This window comes from Alosa pseudoharengus, unplaced genomic scaffold (genome assembly GCF_046254945.1).
Source record: "Alosa pseudoharengus isolate Yale_2024_CS ecotype anadromous, Long Island Sound unplaced genomic scaffold, YU_APseudo_1.1 YU_APseudo_1.1_scf_15, whole genome shotgun sequence".
Taxonomy (NCBI): Eukaryota; Metazoa; Chordata; class Actinopteri; order Clupeiformes; family Clupeidae; genus Alosa; species Alosa pseudoharengus.
In genome coordinates this window covers 6,508,385-6,525,884 of record NW_027468620.1, presented here as the reverse complement: position 1 = coordinate 6,525,884, position 17,500 = coordinate 6,508,385, and the positions used below count along the sequence as shown (strand labels likewise).

The window sequence follows — 17,500 nt, the reverse complement described above, 5'->3', positions numbered from 1 at the left end:
CCCCAAGACCGTAAACTTGCGGGTCAGCCCAGCACCCACCCAGGGAGTTCATCACTCAGATCCTGGTCCAGCTCCAGTCTCCGAACGCTCGTGTGTGTGTGTGTGTGTGTGTGTGTGTGTGTGTGTGTGTGTGTGCCTGCGTGTGTGTGTGTGTGTGTGTGTGTGTTAAGGGTAAGTGTGTCGAGGCGGGTTGAGCAAAAGGTGGAACACTCTCAGGAAGGACTCAAGGTGGATTTTGTAGAAGATGGGATTTTATTTTTCCCAAAATAAGGCCCGTAGGCAATTAATGAATCATTAAATAATAACAAAGCAAAAAATAAAATAAAAAAATAAGGAAAACAAAAACTTTTTCAATAAAGAAAATAAACTGACATGATAGTCAAAAAATGTCTAGACAATAATCAACACTGACTTTGTACCAGTCAACAATACCTTAGGTAGGAGAGCTACAAGACTCACGTCTGTCCATGAACAGGGGCCTGTACTACGAAGGGAGCTTAACCTACCCAGATGTAACCCAGGGTTACTTCGTTAAACCGGGGTTGACAAAACCTGGTTATCTTAAGTGGTGTTAATCTGTACTACGACGCTGATTATGAAGTTGATTTGTTGAGCCAGGGTTAACCTAATTGGAGTTTGTGCGCGTTCACATAAAAGGGGCGGGTTGCAGCGCAAGTCACCACTTTCAATGATGACGCGATCACCTTATTTTACGGATGAGGAATGCACAAATACGTTGGCAGTGAACAAAGCAAGGCAAGGCTGTTGGCAACGTCTTGCAGATCGGGTAGCCTAAATGCCTAAAAGTAAAGTTTTATTTCCACATGTTCTTCAAATATGTGTTACGGAGGATTAATAGCTTGCGGAATGTCTGAAATTAGTTGAAATAATTAAATTGCCTATTTTGAGTTCATAGAAATGTCTACAGATGCAACACAATTTAGAAGTGGGCATATAGATTACAGTAATAGGATAATTGAATGTTTAAGTAGCCCCCATTGACTGATTTAGTGTATGCCTAATCCTGTGAACATTTCAGATGCAACACCATTGCCAAACGCACATGGCAGCAGGTGAAAATGAAACACAAACACATTATTCAGAATAGTAGGTTTATATAGTTATAGCTTGCATTAATATTTCTTAATTATGAAAACATGTAGGCCTAGTATGCTTATAGCCTTCACTTGGCCTCTGTTTTACAGCTAACAAGAAAAAGGTGTCTTTGAACACTACTGTAAGGAGTGTTTTACAGTAGCAGAGGAGTTGGCCATCGCAAATAATAGTGGAAGGCCGATTGTGGAAGGGGTTGAGGGAGGCATTCGGTCGGATTCTGGTGCTGTGGAAATGTGTAGCCTTTATGTGCAGGGTACAGTAATATGACATTCAATTCAACAAGTTTGTTAAAATGGTGATTTTAATTTAGGCCTAGGCTATGTCCGATTTATTTTAGGCTATTCTCGCTCAGATGTTCAGCATACTGTAGGCTAGGCTAGGCCTATGTCCGATTTATTTTCGGACATACAGTATTCTTGCTCAGATGTTCAGCATCACCGATTAGATGGAAAACATGAATGTCCACGTAAGGGCATTGCTATGACGGGTGACATTAGAGACTTCTGCCTAGATCATCTGACAAAGATAACGAATTCCCTCGACTGACAATCTATATCTTCATAGAGAATATATATATATATATATATATGGCGGTCTCTAAAACCCCTCGAAGAGAGCACCTCACGATTTGCACTCCGATGTCGTATGGATCATCCAGGTACGCCGACATAGTCTCGAATTGTTAGTGGAGGGGTGGTAGCCTACTTATAAAGGGTGTGGTTAACGGAAACCTCGGGTTAACCAAGAACATAACCTGCTCGGAGCAGGTTTGACATGCAGCGTAAATTGCCATGGCAACATACCTCGGTTAAAACCTATCCACCTTTCGTAGTACGGGTTAATCGGGAATTTACGCCACACGTGATCAAGTTACTCTCGAAGTTACCCAGATAAGCCAGTAACCCCGCTTCGTAGTACAGGCCCCTGCTCTCCTTACCAACTGGGGAGGCTTAAATTAGGCCCAAGTGCCCCTTTAAATTGGATCATACCAACACTGTCAAAAATACAGGGGGTAACACCGGTGGGCTAACAATAAATGTGCTAAAACTGCTAGAATACACTCTCCAAAAATCTGGAGAATTATAATGACGTATTTTTAAACATAAGCAGATGAATGACATGGTTATCAGATATGAAACACATAAGCAGATGAATGACATGGTTATGGAACTCATAGCAGATGAATGATATGGTTAACAGACATGAAACACATAAGCAGATGAATGACATGGTTAACAGACATGAAACACATAAGCAGATGAATGACATGGTTAACAGACATGAAACACATAAGCAGATGAATGATATGGTTAACAGACATGAAACACATAAGCAGATGAATGGCATGGAAGACAGACATAAAACACGTAAGCTGACGTTAGCGCTCAGTCTCTGTTAACGTAAGCAGCGTGTCGCTGCGGTGGCGGTAGCTATGCACCCCCTCACAGTGTGTGTGTGTGTGTGTGTGCGCGTGTATGAGGGGCCGTCTAGGCCTTAATTCATACTTGGTCTTACACACACTATCATAATCTTGCACATACACCACTATACTCATGCACACTCACTATTATAGTCATTTTACATGTATGTATGAGAGGGTATAGTCGTGTATGTGAGAGAGTATAGTAGTGTATGTGAAGGAGTATAGTAGTGAATGTGAGAGAGTATAGTAGTGTATGTGAGAGAGTAAAGAGTATAGTAGTGTATGTGAGAGAGTATAGTAGTGTATGTGAGAGACTATAGTGGTGTATGTGAGAGACTATAGTAGTGTATGTGAGAGAGTATAGTCGTATATGTGAGAGACTATAGTGTATGTGAGAGAGTATAGTAGTGTATGTGAGAGAGTTTGGTAGTGTATGTGAGAGAGTATAGTAGTGTATGTGAGAGAGAGTATAGTAGTGTATGCGAGAGTATACTAGTGTATGCAAGAGAGTATTGTATGCGAGAGAGTTTAGTAGTGTATGCGAGAGACTATAATAGTGTATGCGAGAGAGTTTAGTAGTGTATGCGAGAGAGTTTAGTAGTGTATGCGAGAAGGTATAGTAGTGAATGCAAGAGAGTATAGTGGTGTATGTGAGAGAGTATAGTGGTGTGTGTGAGAGAGTTTGCATGAAACGGAAGGGAGTTTGCATGAAACGGAAGGAGTTTGATTTCTCAGTTCCTGATTGGTTTGTCAATGTCACTTCTCTCTAGCTAGCCAATTAAAATCAAGGAAGGGGCGGGACCTACACTGTCAACAATGTTCGTGTAGACCTAGTGGTCGAGGAAAAAATCAGCCAAGTCCTATGTGACTAAATATTAAACTACTACTGCAAACCGAATGCAAATTAGGCTACAAAGACATGAGGGGTGCCTATTCTATTGTAATTGCCTAGGCTACCAGCTCCTTTTGTCTGGCGAAGTCATATTTTAGTGAACTGAGATCTGAAAGATTGCTGCCATTGCAGTTAGCTAGTTAGCTAGCATTCCAGCAACATTCCAAAAAGGACGTGCATTACAGTTTGGCTGGCAGACGTTTTGGTAACCTTGTCTGCTGTTGCCAGTGACTTGTGAGCCTGTGTCCACATCGCTATTTTTGCACTGGCAGCCAAAAATTATAGAACAGTAGAATAGAATAGAATATGTCACCCCTTGTGTCTTTGTAATTTGCATTCGGTTTGCAGTAGTAGTTTAATATTTAGTCACATAGGACTTGGCTGATTTTTTCCTCCACCACTAACGTTATGTGAACTGTGTTGACAGTGCTAGGTTCCACAGCAAAAAAGGAGCTGGTAGCCTAGGCAATTACAATAGAATAGGCACCCCTCATGTCTTTGTAGCCTAATTTGCATTCGGTTTGCAGTAGTAGTTTAATATTTAGTCATATAGGACTTGGCTGATTTTTTCCTCGACCACTAGGTCTACACAAACATTGTTGACAGTGTAGGTCCCGTCCCTTCCTTGATTTTAATTGGCTAGCTAGAGAGAAGTGACATTGACAAACCAATCAGGAACTGAGAAATCAAACTCCTTCCGTTTCATGGAAACTCCCTTCCGTTTCATGCAAACTCTCTCACACACACCACTATACTCTCTCACATAGCCTACACCACTATACTCTCTCACATATACTACTATACTCTCTCGCATACACCACTATACTCTCTCACATTCACTACTATACTCTTTTGCATTCACTACTATACCTTCTCGCATACACTACTAAACTCTCTCGCATACACTATTATAGTCTCTCGCATACACTACTAAACTCTCTCGCATACACTACTATACTCTCTTGCATACACTAGTATACTCTCTCGCATATGTGGTGTACTGGAGTTCTACACTTTGTATCCTTAATTCTGGTCCTGTTGGGCCACTGTACTGAAGCGCCCCTATTGGGCAGGTTGTTCTATGTACCGTATCTTTCAAGATTCATATATAAATGAGTTAACGGCAAGCTGCCTCCGGTCTATTCATTTATTACGGATTACCTTGTTATTAAGATATAACAAATTGGTGACGAGGATTCGTCTGATCTCACGCATCTATTGACCGACCGCAGACGCATGAAGACAGTGAGAGTTTTGAGTTTAAGTTAGTCGTTTTATTTGTCGTGCAAGTCGCGACGTTTGCTAGCTCTGACAGTGGCTAATGTCTAGTCAATCGGAGGAAGATAACACAGGAGGCAGAGGAAGTGAAGACGATAACTTCAGCTTGTGTGAAGAGCCAGGTGTTGGCGAAGTTATTACTGTCATGTCGGGAGTATTGGGAAACATCGGACCATTTGATGATAGTGTGGAGCAGTGGAGTGCTTATACTGAACGTTTTGAATTCTTCGGGCTGGCAAACGGGATCAGTGATGACAAGAAAGTGGCAACATTCCTGACGGTAATGGGAGCAAAGACATTCAATTTGTTTCGGTCATTGGCACAGCCCAGGAAGCCAGGAGAGTTTACATACACTCAGATTGTGAACACACTATCGGCACATTTCTCGCCGAAGCCTTTGTTAATTGCGGAGCGGTTCCGTTTTTATAAACGAAACCAAGAAGAAGGGGAGAGTGTTACAATGTTCGTGGCTGCACTCCGAAAGTTAGCTGAACACTGTGAATTCAGAGATGAAGCACTTAACGATGCAATTCGTGACCGCCTAGTGTGTGGCTTACGCAATGAGGCTACTCAGAGAAAACTCTTGACTGAAAGCAACCTAACACTGACAAGAGCTATAGAAATTAGCGTGTCCATGGAAATGGCAGCCAAGGAGGCACAACAGTTGAGTGCTGCAACGGGTAAAGTGTTAAAAATTGCAAGTACAGCTGACAGCTCTGGCGCAGGGATGAGACCATGCTCCCGTTGTGGCAAACAAGGCCACCCAGCTGCAGAATGCTGGTGTAAGGAGCTAGAGTGTCACGCCTGTGGGAAAAAGGGTCATATTGAAAGGGCCTGTCGTAGTAAGAAAAAGAGTACACAACAAATGAACAAGAATACCTACAAACAAAAAAATGCTACACATAAGAAAACAGTGCATGCTGTGGAAAGACAAGTTAGTTGCAGTGATTCATCAGATGACGAATTACCATTACACATACTTACAGTGGCAGGTGGGTCAGACAGCTACTGGGTAACACCCCTGCTGGAGGGAAACCCAGTGCGTATGGAGATAGATACAGGGGCTGCAGTGTCCCTTGTGTCAGAGACTGTGTATCAGCAACACTTGAAACATCTTCCGCTACTGCCAGCACGGGTGGTGTTGAAGACTTATACGGGAGAAACCGTGGCGATTAAAGGACTGGTAAAGGTCAGCATTGAACTGAATGGCCAATGTTTGAAATTGCCTTTGTATGTCGTACAGGGCGATCACCCATCCCTACTGGGTCGATCATGGATGGACAAAGTAAAAATTGACTGGCCGGCAGTACGAATGTTAAACAGGAGTTAAATGTTAAAGGAGAAACGGCGTTAGAGAAGATCTTAAAGAAGCACGGCGATCTTTTCACAAATGAACTGGGCCACATGAAAGACATTACAGCAAAGTTGAGCATTAAACCAGGGAGCAGTCCACGATTTTTTAAGGCACGTCCAGTTCCGTATGCTCTTCGGCCAAAGGTGGAGAAGGAGTTAAACGATCTAGTGACAAGTGGGGTGCTGGAACCAGTGAGTGTCAGTGACTGGGCCACACCCATCGTGCCTGTCCTAAAAAAGAATGGGACACTCCGGATATGTGGTGACTTCAAAGTGACTGTTAACCCAGTGTTACAAGCAGAGCACTACCCACTTCCCCTCATCGATGATTTGTTCGCAGGCCTGGCGCATGGTAAACAGTTCAGCAAAATTGACCTGAACCAGGCCTATCTACAGATGCCTGTCGATCAAGAGTCCAGAGAACTCCTGACCATCAGCACCCAGAAGGGACTTTTCCGTTACTGCCGTCTAGCTTTCGGGGTCACCTCAGCTCCTGCCTTGTTCCAAAAAGCCATGGATCAGATTTTGTCAGGGTTGCCAGGCGTACAGTGTTACCTTGACGACATTTTGATAACTGGGACGGATGACTCGGACCACCTTCACAACCTGGACGCGACGCTACAGAGGCTGAGAGAGTATGGACTGAGGGTTCGTAAAGAAAAATGTGAGTTTTTCCAGTCCTCTGTGGAATATCTCGGACATGTGATCGACGCCTCTGGGCTACATAAAGCACCTTCAAAGACCAGAGCCATTGTGGAGGCTCCACCTCCTCAAAATGTGAATCAACTGCGCTCATATTTAGGGTTGCTTAACTACTATGGCCGGTTCATTCAGAATCTCTCCACCCTATTGAAGCCACTACATGAACTGTTGACCCATGAAAAGAACTGGGAATGGTCCGCTGCATGCCACACAGCATTCCTAAAGTCAAAAGAGGCCCTGTTGAATTCTGATGCACTGACACACTTTGACCCGTCTTTGCCACTACAGCTAGCATGTGATGCATCTCCCTATGGGGTAGGTGCAGTGGTTTCTCACATTATGCCTGACGGTGTAGAAAAGCACATAGCATTCGCTTCGAGAACACTAAATAAAGCAGAATCCAACTACGCTCAGATCGAGCGTGAGGCCCTGAGCATTGTGTTTGGAATCAGGAAGTTCCATCAATATCTGTTCGGGAGGAGATTTACACTCCTAACGGATCACAAACCACTTACTGCTATCCTGGGACCACACACAGGCATTCCACCGCTGGCTGCCAGTAGAATGCAGAGATGGGCTTTGCTGTTGTCAGGCCATGACTATGACATCAAATACAGGAAATCAGAACTCCATGGCAACGCAGATGGCCTCTCACGCCTTCCACTTCCTGTAACTAGGCCTATGACACGGCACTCAGACATCTTTTACTTCCACCAAGTTGAGGATGCCCCGGTTACAGCACATCAAGTAAAAATCACCACCAGGAACGATCCGGTGTTGTCTGTAGTACTAGAAGCCATAAAGAAAGGAAAAAAGATATCAGACACACCAGAAACTAAGCCATATGTGGTCAGACAACAAGAACTGTCGGTGCAGTCGGGCTGTTTGCTGTGGGGGAGAAGGGTCATCATGCCCCCATCACTGCGCAGACCCATGCTGAAACAGCTCCATGCTGGACACTGTGGCATGGTGCGCATGAAAGAGGTGGCCCGAAGCTACTTTTGGTGGCCAGGATTGGACAAGTGCATTGAAGATAAAGCTACATTGTGCACCACATGTCAGAGAGTGAGAAATGCACCGCAACCAGCTCCTGTTCATCCATGGGAGTGGCCAGCTGTGGCATGGCAGCGCATACACATCGATTTCGCTGGACCATTTGAAGATAAAATGTTCTTGGTGGCTATAGACGCACACAGTAAGTGGCCTGAGGTTGCCATCATGACATCAACAACAACAAAGAAGACCATTGAGAAACTGGGAGAAATGTTCAGTCGGTTCGGAAGTCCGGATCAATTGGTGGGTGACAACGGTCCTCAGTTTGTGTCCGAAGAGATGGCTGTGTTCCTCAGAGTCAACGGTGTTCAACGGGTGCACCCTACCACCCGGCCACTAATGGCTTAGCGGAGAGGTTTGTGCAAACGCTGAAGCACAGCCTAAAAGCATCAGCGGGTCAGGGTACCCTCCACCAGCGGCTACACCGTTTCCTGTTGACCTACCGGACCACCCCACATGGCACCACAAAGTCATCCCCAGCAGCACTATTACTTAAAAGAGAACTGCGTACGAACATGGACTTAATCAAACCTCCAACAGGGAGGGAAATTGTGCAACACTGTCAGCAAAAACAAGCTCGACGGCAAGCTGCTGCACCACGGTCCTTCTCTCCCGGTGACCAGGTTCTAGCTCGGAGTTATCATGGGGGACCTAAGTGGGTGCCTGCAGAGGTGGTGGCCGTGACCGGTCCTCTATCATACCAGGTACGCACCAAGAACGACATGATGTGGCGTCGCCACACTGACCAGTTGCTTGCTAGTAAGGACCCAGAGACAGAGGTAACGTCATTCACCAAGCAGAACGAGTACCAAGCGCAGGACACCCTGAGCCCAGAAGTCATGTCCGAGGTCAGGAACGATACGGAGACTCCACCCGCCAACTCTCATGACCAAAGAGGAGTGGACACCGCACCCCCGATCCCTGTGACTACTGGGCCTGGGCCAGCACAGCCCCCCATGGAGAACAACCTCAGTCGTTATCCAACACGGGAGCGGCATCCTCCCGACCGTTTGAACTTATAGTTTACACATGTAGCTCTCACAGTCTGTCCTAAAATGGAAGTGTTCATTTTGATTGTGTTGTATTGCAATTGCAGGTGGTTGTGTTAAATAAGGGGGGAGGAAATGTGGTGTACTGGAGTTCTACACTTTGTATCCTTAATTCTGGTCCTGTTGGGCCACTGTACTGAAGCGCCCCTATTGGGCAGGTTGTTCTATGTACCGTATCTTTCAAGATTCATATATACTGTAAATGAGTTAACGGCAAGCTGCCTCCGGTCTATTCATTTATTACGGATTACCTTGTTATTAAGATATAACAGCATACACTACTATACTCTCTCTCACATACACTACTATACTCTCTCACATACACTACCAAACTCTCTCACATACACTACTATACTCTCTCACATACACTACTATAGTCTCTCACATATACGACTATACTCTCTCACATACACTACTATAGTCTCTCACATACACTACTATATTCTCTCACATGTACTACTAAACTCTCTCACATACACTACTATACTCTCTCACATACACTACTATACTCTTTACTCTCTCACATACACTACTTTACTCTCTCACATTCACTACTATACTCCTTCACATACACTGCTATACTCTCTCACATACACGACTATACCCTCTCATACATACATGTAAAATGACTATAATAGTGAGTGTGCATGAGTATAGTGGTGTATGTGCAAGATTATGATAGTGTGTGTAAGACCAAGTATGAATTAAGGCCTAGACGGCCCCTCATACGCGTGCGTGCGTGTGTGTGCGTGTGTGCATGTTTGTGTGTGTGTGTGTGCGTGCGTGTTTGTGTGTTTGTGTGTGTGTGTGTGTGTGTGTGTGTGCGTGCGTGTGTGTTTGTGTGTGTGTGTGCGTGCGTGTGTTTGTGTGTGTGTGTGTGTGTGTGTTTGTGCGTGTGTGTGTGCGTGTGTGTGTGCGTGTGTTTTTGTGTGTGTGTGTGTGTGTTTGTGTGTGTGTGTGTGTGTGTGTGCGTGCGTGTGTGTTTGTGTGCGTGTGTGCGTGTGTGCGTGCGTGTGTTTGTGTGTGTGTGTGTGTGTTTGTGCGTGTGTGTGTGCGTGTGTGCGTGCGTGTGTGTTTGTGTGTGTGTGTGTGTGTTTGTGTGTGTGTGTGTGTGTTTGTGTGTGTGTCTTTACACCCTGTGGTCATATCCTGTGGCTCCCCGCTGCACACTCCCTTCATTACTGCTTTGATTACAGCTCTCTTGATGGACGGACCATTATTATTTGCAATTTCATTGAGACTTTCTCTCCCTCTCTCTGTATCTTCCTCTCTCTCTATCTCTCTCTCTCTATCTCTCTCTTTCTTTCTCAGTTGTGTGTTAAAATGTATTGTGTGTTTAGGTTGTAATGCCTGTGTCTGTGTCTGTGTGTGTGTGTGTGTGTGTGTGTGTATGTGTGTGTGTGTGTGTGTGTGTGTGTGTGTATGTGTGTGTGTTTCATGTTGTAATGCCCTTGATTTTATTTATTTATCCTAAAGGCTGAACAGGACAATGGGCACCCGCTGCCGGCCTTTGTTGACCTGGTCATCGAGATACTGGACGAGAACAATCTGGCGCCCTACTTCCTGCAGGCCTCGTACCAGGGCTACATCAACGAAGCCTCTCCTGTGGGAACCACCATCTCCGCCAGTGGCAATCTCACCACTCCACTGGCCATCGTTGCCCTCGACAACGACATCGAAGAGGTGCGGGACATTTCTAGGATGTGATTGTGCTGATTGGTGCCACTTTAGTTATGACATGTCTGAAATAGCAAGCTCACGTTAAAGAGTTGAGTCAGAATTTGAGAAAGGGGTGGGGGGCTGACAATATAATTATTCCGTCCGAGGAGAAATGATGAATTTTGAGCACACTTTCAGCATTTCAGTTGACAAGCTGTAATCACGACTTCCAGGAAAAATGTCTGACTATGGGGACAGTCCTTTGTTCTGGCTCTTCTTGGGTTATTTTCCTCCCATCTTTTATAGCAAGATGTGTGATAGATATGTGTGCGGTACACCACGAATAACCACAGCAAGTCCTTATCTGGCTGTGTTTTAATTGTGACATTTCATTACGTTTGATTTCATTTCATTTCTGTTCAGTTCTGTTTTTTTCCATTGTCATTCCATTAACTTACTGTAAACATATGGAGTTACATTTGTTCCACTTTTATGAGCGAGCAGTAGCACAATTTGAGCGCAGAAAAATATTTTGAGCGAGCACACAAATTATATTTTAAGGAAAAATTTAACTCGAGCACAAAAAAAACTTGTAGTTGAGCAAACAGAAATCTATGTTGTGCTCCACAAATGTCTTTGCCTGTTTGCTAATATCAATATGGATGTGCAACATCAGCCCCTTTTCTTTCAGTTTCACTGTACGTGCTCACATAAACATTCCTCCGCTCGCTCAGGAGATATCGGTCGCGCTCGCTCAACTTAATCTGTGTGCACGCTCAAAACTGTCGACAGCATTACGTTTGTTCCACAATTGTCAACCAATCAGAAAATTCAGGGGCTGAAGTTCGATAGACCATTGCAGAATAAGTCCCGCCTCCTAACTTCCGTATCCATCCAACCTTCGGTCGTCAAATGTCTATGGGAAATAACATGGCGTTTTGAAAGATTGTACCTGTCAAACTCTGTAGGTGACAAAATAGAAAAAGCTGCTGGGCAGATTGGCCTACACACTTCTGCCATCTAGTTTCCACTGGATTTTTTGATTTTCGGTGCCGTTTAAGTAGTATAGTCTATAGTATACTACTTAAACGGCACCGACAATCAAAAACTCCAGTGGAAACTAGATGGCAGAAGTGTGTAGGCCAATCTGCCCACCAGCTTATATACAGATATTTCGAAACGGCATGTTATTTCCCATAGACAATCGACGCCCAGAAGTTGGATGGATACGGAAGTTACGGAGGCGGGACTTATTCTGGAGAGGTCTATTCTCATTGGCTGCTGAAGTCCACAACGCTGATGTTGCACATCCATATTGATATTAACAAACAGGCAAAGACATTTGTGGAGCACAACATAGATTCCTGATTGTTCAACTACAAGGTTTTTTTGTGCTCGAGTTTCATTTTTCCTCAAAATATAATTTGTGTGCTCGCTCAAAATATTTTTCTGCGCTCAAATTGTGCTACTGTGGTTTCGAGTTCAGTGGGTTTCTCACTGGTGTAGATGTGCTCTTGTCAAGCTGGGCTTTTGATTCAAGCCTCACCAGTCATTGTGTTAATTCGCCTGGGTGAAATCAATTGGACTATTAAGTTCACTTCGTACCCACACAAGTGCTCTTGTCCAGCATGAAAGGGCAGTGTGTTGAAAGACACTGTGAGCGGTGGATGATACGGAGTTGGTGCAGCACAGCATGCTGGGAAACTCGACACAGCCTCATCCAACTCTCAGTCATTTGATGTAACTTGATGCAAGAAGGAATAGATGGAGATATTTGGGGGCAGCCGTGGCCTACTGGTTAGCGCTTCGGACTTGTAACCGGAGGGTTGCCGGTTCGAACCCCGACCAGTAGGCACGGCTGAAGTGCCCTTGAGCAAGGCACCTAACCCCTCACTGCTCCCCGAGCGCTGCTGTTGTTGCAGGCAGCTCACTGCACCGGGATTAGTGTGTGCTTCACCTCACTGTGTGCTGTGTGTGTTTCACTAATTCACGGATTGGGATAAATGCAGAGACCAAATTTCCCTCACGGGATCACAAGAGTATATATACTATACTAATATTTGAAAAGAGATGGCTATTGTCTTAAATACACAAATAGTATTGAAGAGCGAGAGTCACAAATGGAAAATGATCTATTTTTATCTGCAAGACCCATACTCCATTTGAAGAACTGATTTGTGGAAGAAGAAAAAAGAATCTGTGGGAAAGTGGATTTGTAATTGACATGCTGCTCGGGTATAATGCCAGACATTTTGAAGTGGTCTTCTCTGAAAGGAGAGCGCTGTGAACTTCATTCAGATGCAGTGAGAGAGCAAGGCCATAGATTTTAGGATGATTTGGATTCCATTCCCTGAAATATTTTGGGGTAATCATCGTCACACCGCCCTGTGGGCACCTGCTTATTACGTCGCCCAAGTTCTTTTTTTTTTTGGAATGAGAGTGTTGTCGTTTTGTATTCGCCAGAGATCAAATCCAATGTGTTTCATATTCTTCATCCACAGCTGAAACCTGGAGACACTCCTGTAGGTATTGCAGAGAGCTGCTGAGAGTGTCGTGTCTCTGTGTGTTACTGTCTCTTTCTATCTTTCTTTTTCTTTCTTTCTACCTTCTTTCTTTCTTTCTTTCTTTCTTTTTTTCTTTCTTTCTATCCAAAACCTCCATATTTTACATGGTTAATCTGTTCAAGGGTGGAATTAATGAATTGAGTGTGTTTTCCAAATGGAAGAGCCCTTGGAACAGATGGTGTTTTGCATGGGTTTTGTAAGAGGTATAATGGCATGACTGTGCTTACTTTTGCAGTGTTTTTTTGTTGTCTCTCACCTCTCTTCTTTGCAAATGGTATGCATTGCAGATGTGTACTTACGTAGGTCTTCCAGTGAATATTTAGCCTGCAACACTAATGTATGTAGTTAGGATCTGTATAAACACACACACACACACACACACACACACACACACACACACACACATACACACACAAACACACACACACACATTTCCCCCTCCTCTTCCTTGAGTCATTATCCCCGACTCCTGCTTTGATGAAGGTATCAAAGCAGATTTGATGGGTCGATCTAAATAAATCCATATTGAAGCTAATGTGGAAGTTTAGTAAACACGTTCAGCTCATTGATAAACACGACTCCCTCTAACAAGCCAAACCAAAGCGTCTTTGCTGACGAGTCACTTTTGGTTAGGCTCTCACGATTGATTGGGTGTGCAGCCACATGCGCGCACACACACACACACACACACACATTGCTGACAAATATTAGATGCAACAGCTTTCTAGTTATTTTGGAGAAATTCAATGAATACATTTCCAGATTTCTTTGTTTGACACACTATTAGCATATGTTTATTGTACAATAACTAAACACAAGCTGTTTACTCATATGGAGAAAGCAAAGAGGAAATAGATACAGCCGTTTCCTTCTAGCAAGTCACAGTGTAAGTATGTATATATTATGTATATTAGTTTTCACTCTGTGTGTGTGTGTGTGTGTGTGTGTGTGTGTGTGTGTGTGTGCGTGTGCGTGTGTCTGCGTGTGTGTGCATGTGTGTGTGTGTGTGTGTGCGTGTGCGTGTGTGTGCATTTCAGACAAAAGACCCAGAGCTCCTGATGCAGCTAGGAGACTTCAAGTCCATCTTCACCATCACCCCCACAGGGATCAGACGCTACCTCACCCTTCTCAAACCCGTGGACCGGGAGAAACAGATGACCTACACCTTCACGGTACTGCATGCCACTACACCCCATATGCCGCTACAGTACAGCAACAGCTCTTTACTGTACAGCTCTGTGAACATGGTGCCGCTAGCTAAGAGACATTGGCAGACACATGCATCAGAGTGTATAATTTTGAGGTATTCTGACTGTATTCTGATGTGTTCCTACAGTATATACAGAGAGATAGAATTCCACATTTTTATTGTCATTGTTATTATTTAGTAGAGGTGGTATTCAGAGAAAAGCTTTTCCAGGAAAGGTGCATGTTTTGCTCCGCATGTAGGTCAGGGTAATTGCCTTCCCATTCATAGCCTGGTACTCACCTGAACCTCACTCAGCCAGGCAATAACAGCAGTGTGGGAGGACAGGCCCCTTCCAGTGTTAAATGTGTGTTAAATGGCCTTGAAGGGACAGCAAAACATGCCTTTGGTGGTTACAGCTTCACAGCCTCGTAGCCTCACAGTGGGATGTTAGTAACAAGTTGATGAGAGAGAGGAACTAACTCTCTCACACACACACACACACACACACACACACACACACACACAGACACACACACAAACACACATATTATATACACACACACACACACACACACACACACACACACACAGACACACACACAAACACACATATTATATACACACACACACACACACACACACATACACACACACACACACACACACACACAGACACACACACAAACACACATATTATATACACACACACACACACATACACACACACACACACACACACACACACACACACACACACACACACACACACATACACACACACACACACACACACAGACACACACACAAACACACATATTATATACACACACACACACACACACATACACACACAAACACACATATTATATACACACACACACACACATACACACACACACACACACACACACACACACACACACACACACACACATACACAACCTCTCTACTACACACTGCTGATGCACATGCTGAGATGATGATGTAGAGGACACACTGATACAAATTCACAGCATGTTGCTTGTGCAGTGTGTGATACCAGTTTCTTGAAGAATACCCCCGCTTTTTGACAACAGTGAAGAACATCTTGCATATTATTTCCACTGGGCCACTCAAGTGTCTTAGCACATAAATATTTCAGCGCAAAGTGTTAAAGATGGCGTACAGCGTGAGATAGGATCAGTTACTGAAAACCGACAGGAGGAGAGGCAGAATGGGGGAGGGACACAGATTGAAGGAGGACGAGAATCTTATCTGTATTGTCCAGGGGTTGTGTTTGCCTGTGTGTGGACATGCAGCTCTCCACACTGTCACAAACAATGTTATCCAGCCTGTTTGATTTCCCAAACATGGAGGCATTCCTTGACTGCTCAGTTGTGCTTTTACATTTACATGTATTCATTTAGCAGACACTTTTATCCAAAGTGTAAAAGGAAAGGAAAAACATTCAAGCTACAATGCAGATGAAACCTTAGGTAACAATGAATGTCACATCAGGCAATACTATCACCAGAGTATAAGAGTGCAGAAGTTATAAGAACTAAAGTCAAAGTGTTGTAGGAGGAGAAAGTGATCCCAGCTCTTCAGAGAATATCTCTTCTTGTAGCACTAATTACAACTAGCCTTGCTAATTCTAGCACTTATCCCCTGAATAGAACTGACACTTGACTGTATAAAAACAGCACTCACTGATGCACTATATTGTTCTTATTGTACTCTTCCTTTTGAATTGTTTTAAATAGTTTTAGAATGGTTGGGAGAAGTGTTAAAAACTGTTTATCATGTTGTAAGTCGCTTTGATTAAAAATGCGTCAGCCAACTGTAATGTCATGTAAAGTAATGTAAAAGAAGGAGGTGAAAGAGGAAAGAAAGGCAATAGTTGGAACCTCAGAACAGTTGGGCTGACCTTCTTGACCTTTTTGAAGATAGAGAGGTACGCCCCCCTGCTTTGGTTTGCACTTGGCAGGTCGTTCCACCATCGGAGGACTGCAAATGAAAATGGTCTTTATTGCCGTGTGTGTAGGGCAGCCGTGCCAAATGACGTTCCTTCCTTAGAACACAGCGGCCGAGGGCTAACATAAGCCTTTATGAGAGCATTCAAGTAGGTGGGAGCAGACCCAGCCATCCCTTTGTAAGCAAGCAGTAGTGACATGAATTTGATGTGGGTGGCTAAGGGTAGCCATTGGAGCTAAGTGAACAGCAGGGTAGCGCATGCCCTTTTGGGGTGATCGAAATCCAGACGCGCTCCCGCGCTGTGGACCATCTGTCGCAGTCTCACCACACAAGCCGTGGAAGGCCTGTGAGGAGCTGTTGCAGTAGTCGAGGCAAGAAATGCTTTGTGCCTAATCTGGGTATCCAGATGTTTGCATCATGCTGAACAAACTACTTTGTGCCAAGAGCTGGGTTATGTGTTGGTTTAGGTACAGCCTGATTTTTCTACATTTCTTGTTCATCTCCCATCAACAGCTCCCAGTTATGGACAGGTTACTGCAGCATCATTTAGAAGAACATTAGTAACAATGTCAAAAGTATCTTTCAGTGTATTAGGCCTGAACATTCTCTCAATATTCCTTATTGCTTTTGAAATCTGGAGTTATTATTGCATTTATTGGCTAATGACTGTGCTGTTATATAACGTCAAGCACCATGTGCCCCATTAACTGGGATCTGTGCACTCTACTGAGTCAGCTCAGCCTAGCCAGCTGTGTCTGTTACCTGACAAAGCTAGTCTGCTTTTTGTTTTGTCTGTGTCAAATTATTTTATAAATAGAATAAATAGACGTCCGTGGGGTCAAGACTGGATGGTGATCCCAAGCCCATTTTATTGGACGGGGGTGGACTGCCTAGAGAATAGAGTTATGATTATTAAGATGTGGGCAGAGTAGGAACAATAGTGTTTGATTAAGTGCTGTTCTGTAGGAACGGAGCAGGATGAGCCATGTTTGATGGTACTCCCAGTGGGCATGTTTTTTTCTTTCTTTGTCTCGCTCTCTTTCTCTCTCCTCCATTCATCCCTCTCTCCTCTCCTCTATCCCCTCCCTCCTTTCCACCTCATCTCATTCAATGCTGTATTTATGTGAAGTTCATTATCAAGTTAGTTTTCAAGTTTGTCTCCTAGGAGGAGAAAAAGAACTAAGACAGTATTATTGTCTGCATTGTGATGTCCCGAGTGAGTTGTCTTAATGATTGGCACTGAAGGCTGCGTCTTATAATTAATCTCTA

At 44.1% G+C, this 17,500-nt stretch overlaps 1 protein-coding gene across 1 annotated transcript in view; it reads left to right on the top strand.

Moving 5' to 3' along the window:
• pcdh15a (protocadherin-related 15a) overlaps window positions 1-17,500 on the top strand; it is a 175,293-nt gene that overhangs the window by 53,736 nt on the left and 104,057 nt on the right. Inside the window, exons 12-13 of the mRNA XM_076286445.1 lie at window positions 10,343-10,549; window positions 14,127-14,261. Of these exons, the coding sequence (XP_076142560.1) occupies window positions 10,343-10,549; window positions 14,127-14,261 (342 nt within the window). The remainder of the gene's footprint in view (window positions 1-10,342; window positions 10,550-14,126; window positions 14,262-17,500) is intronic.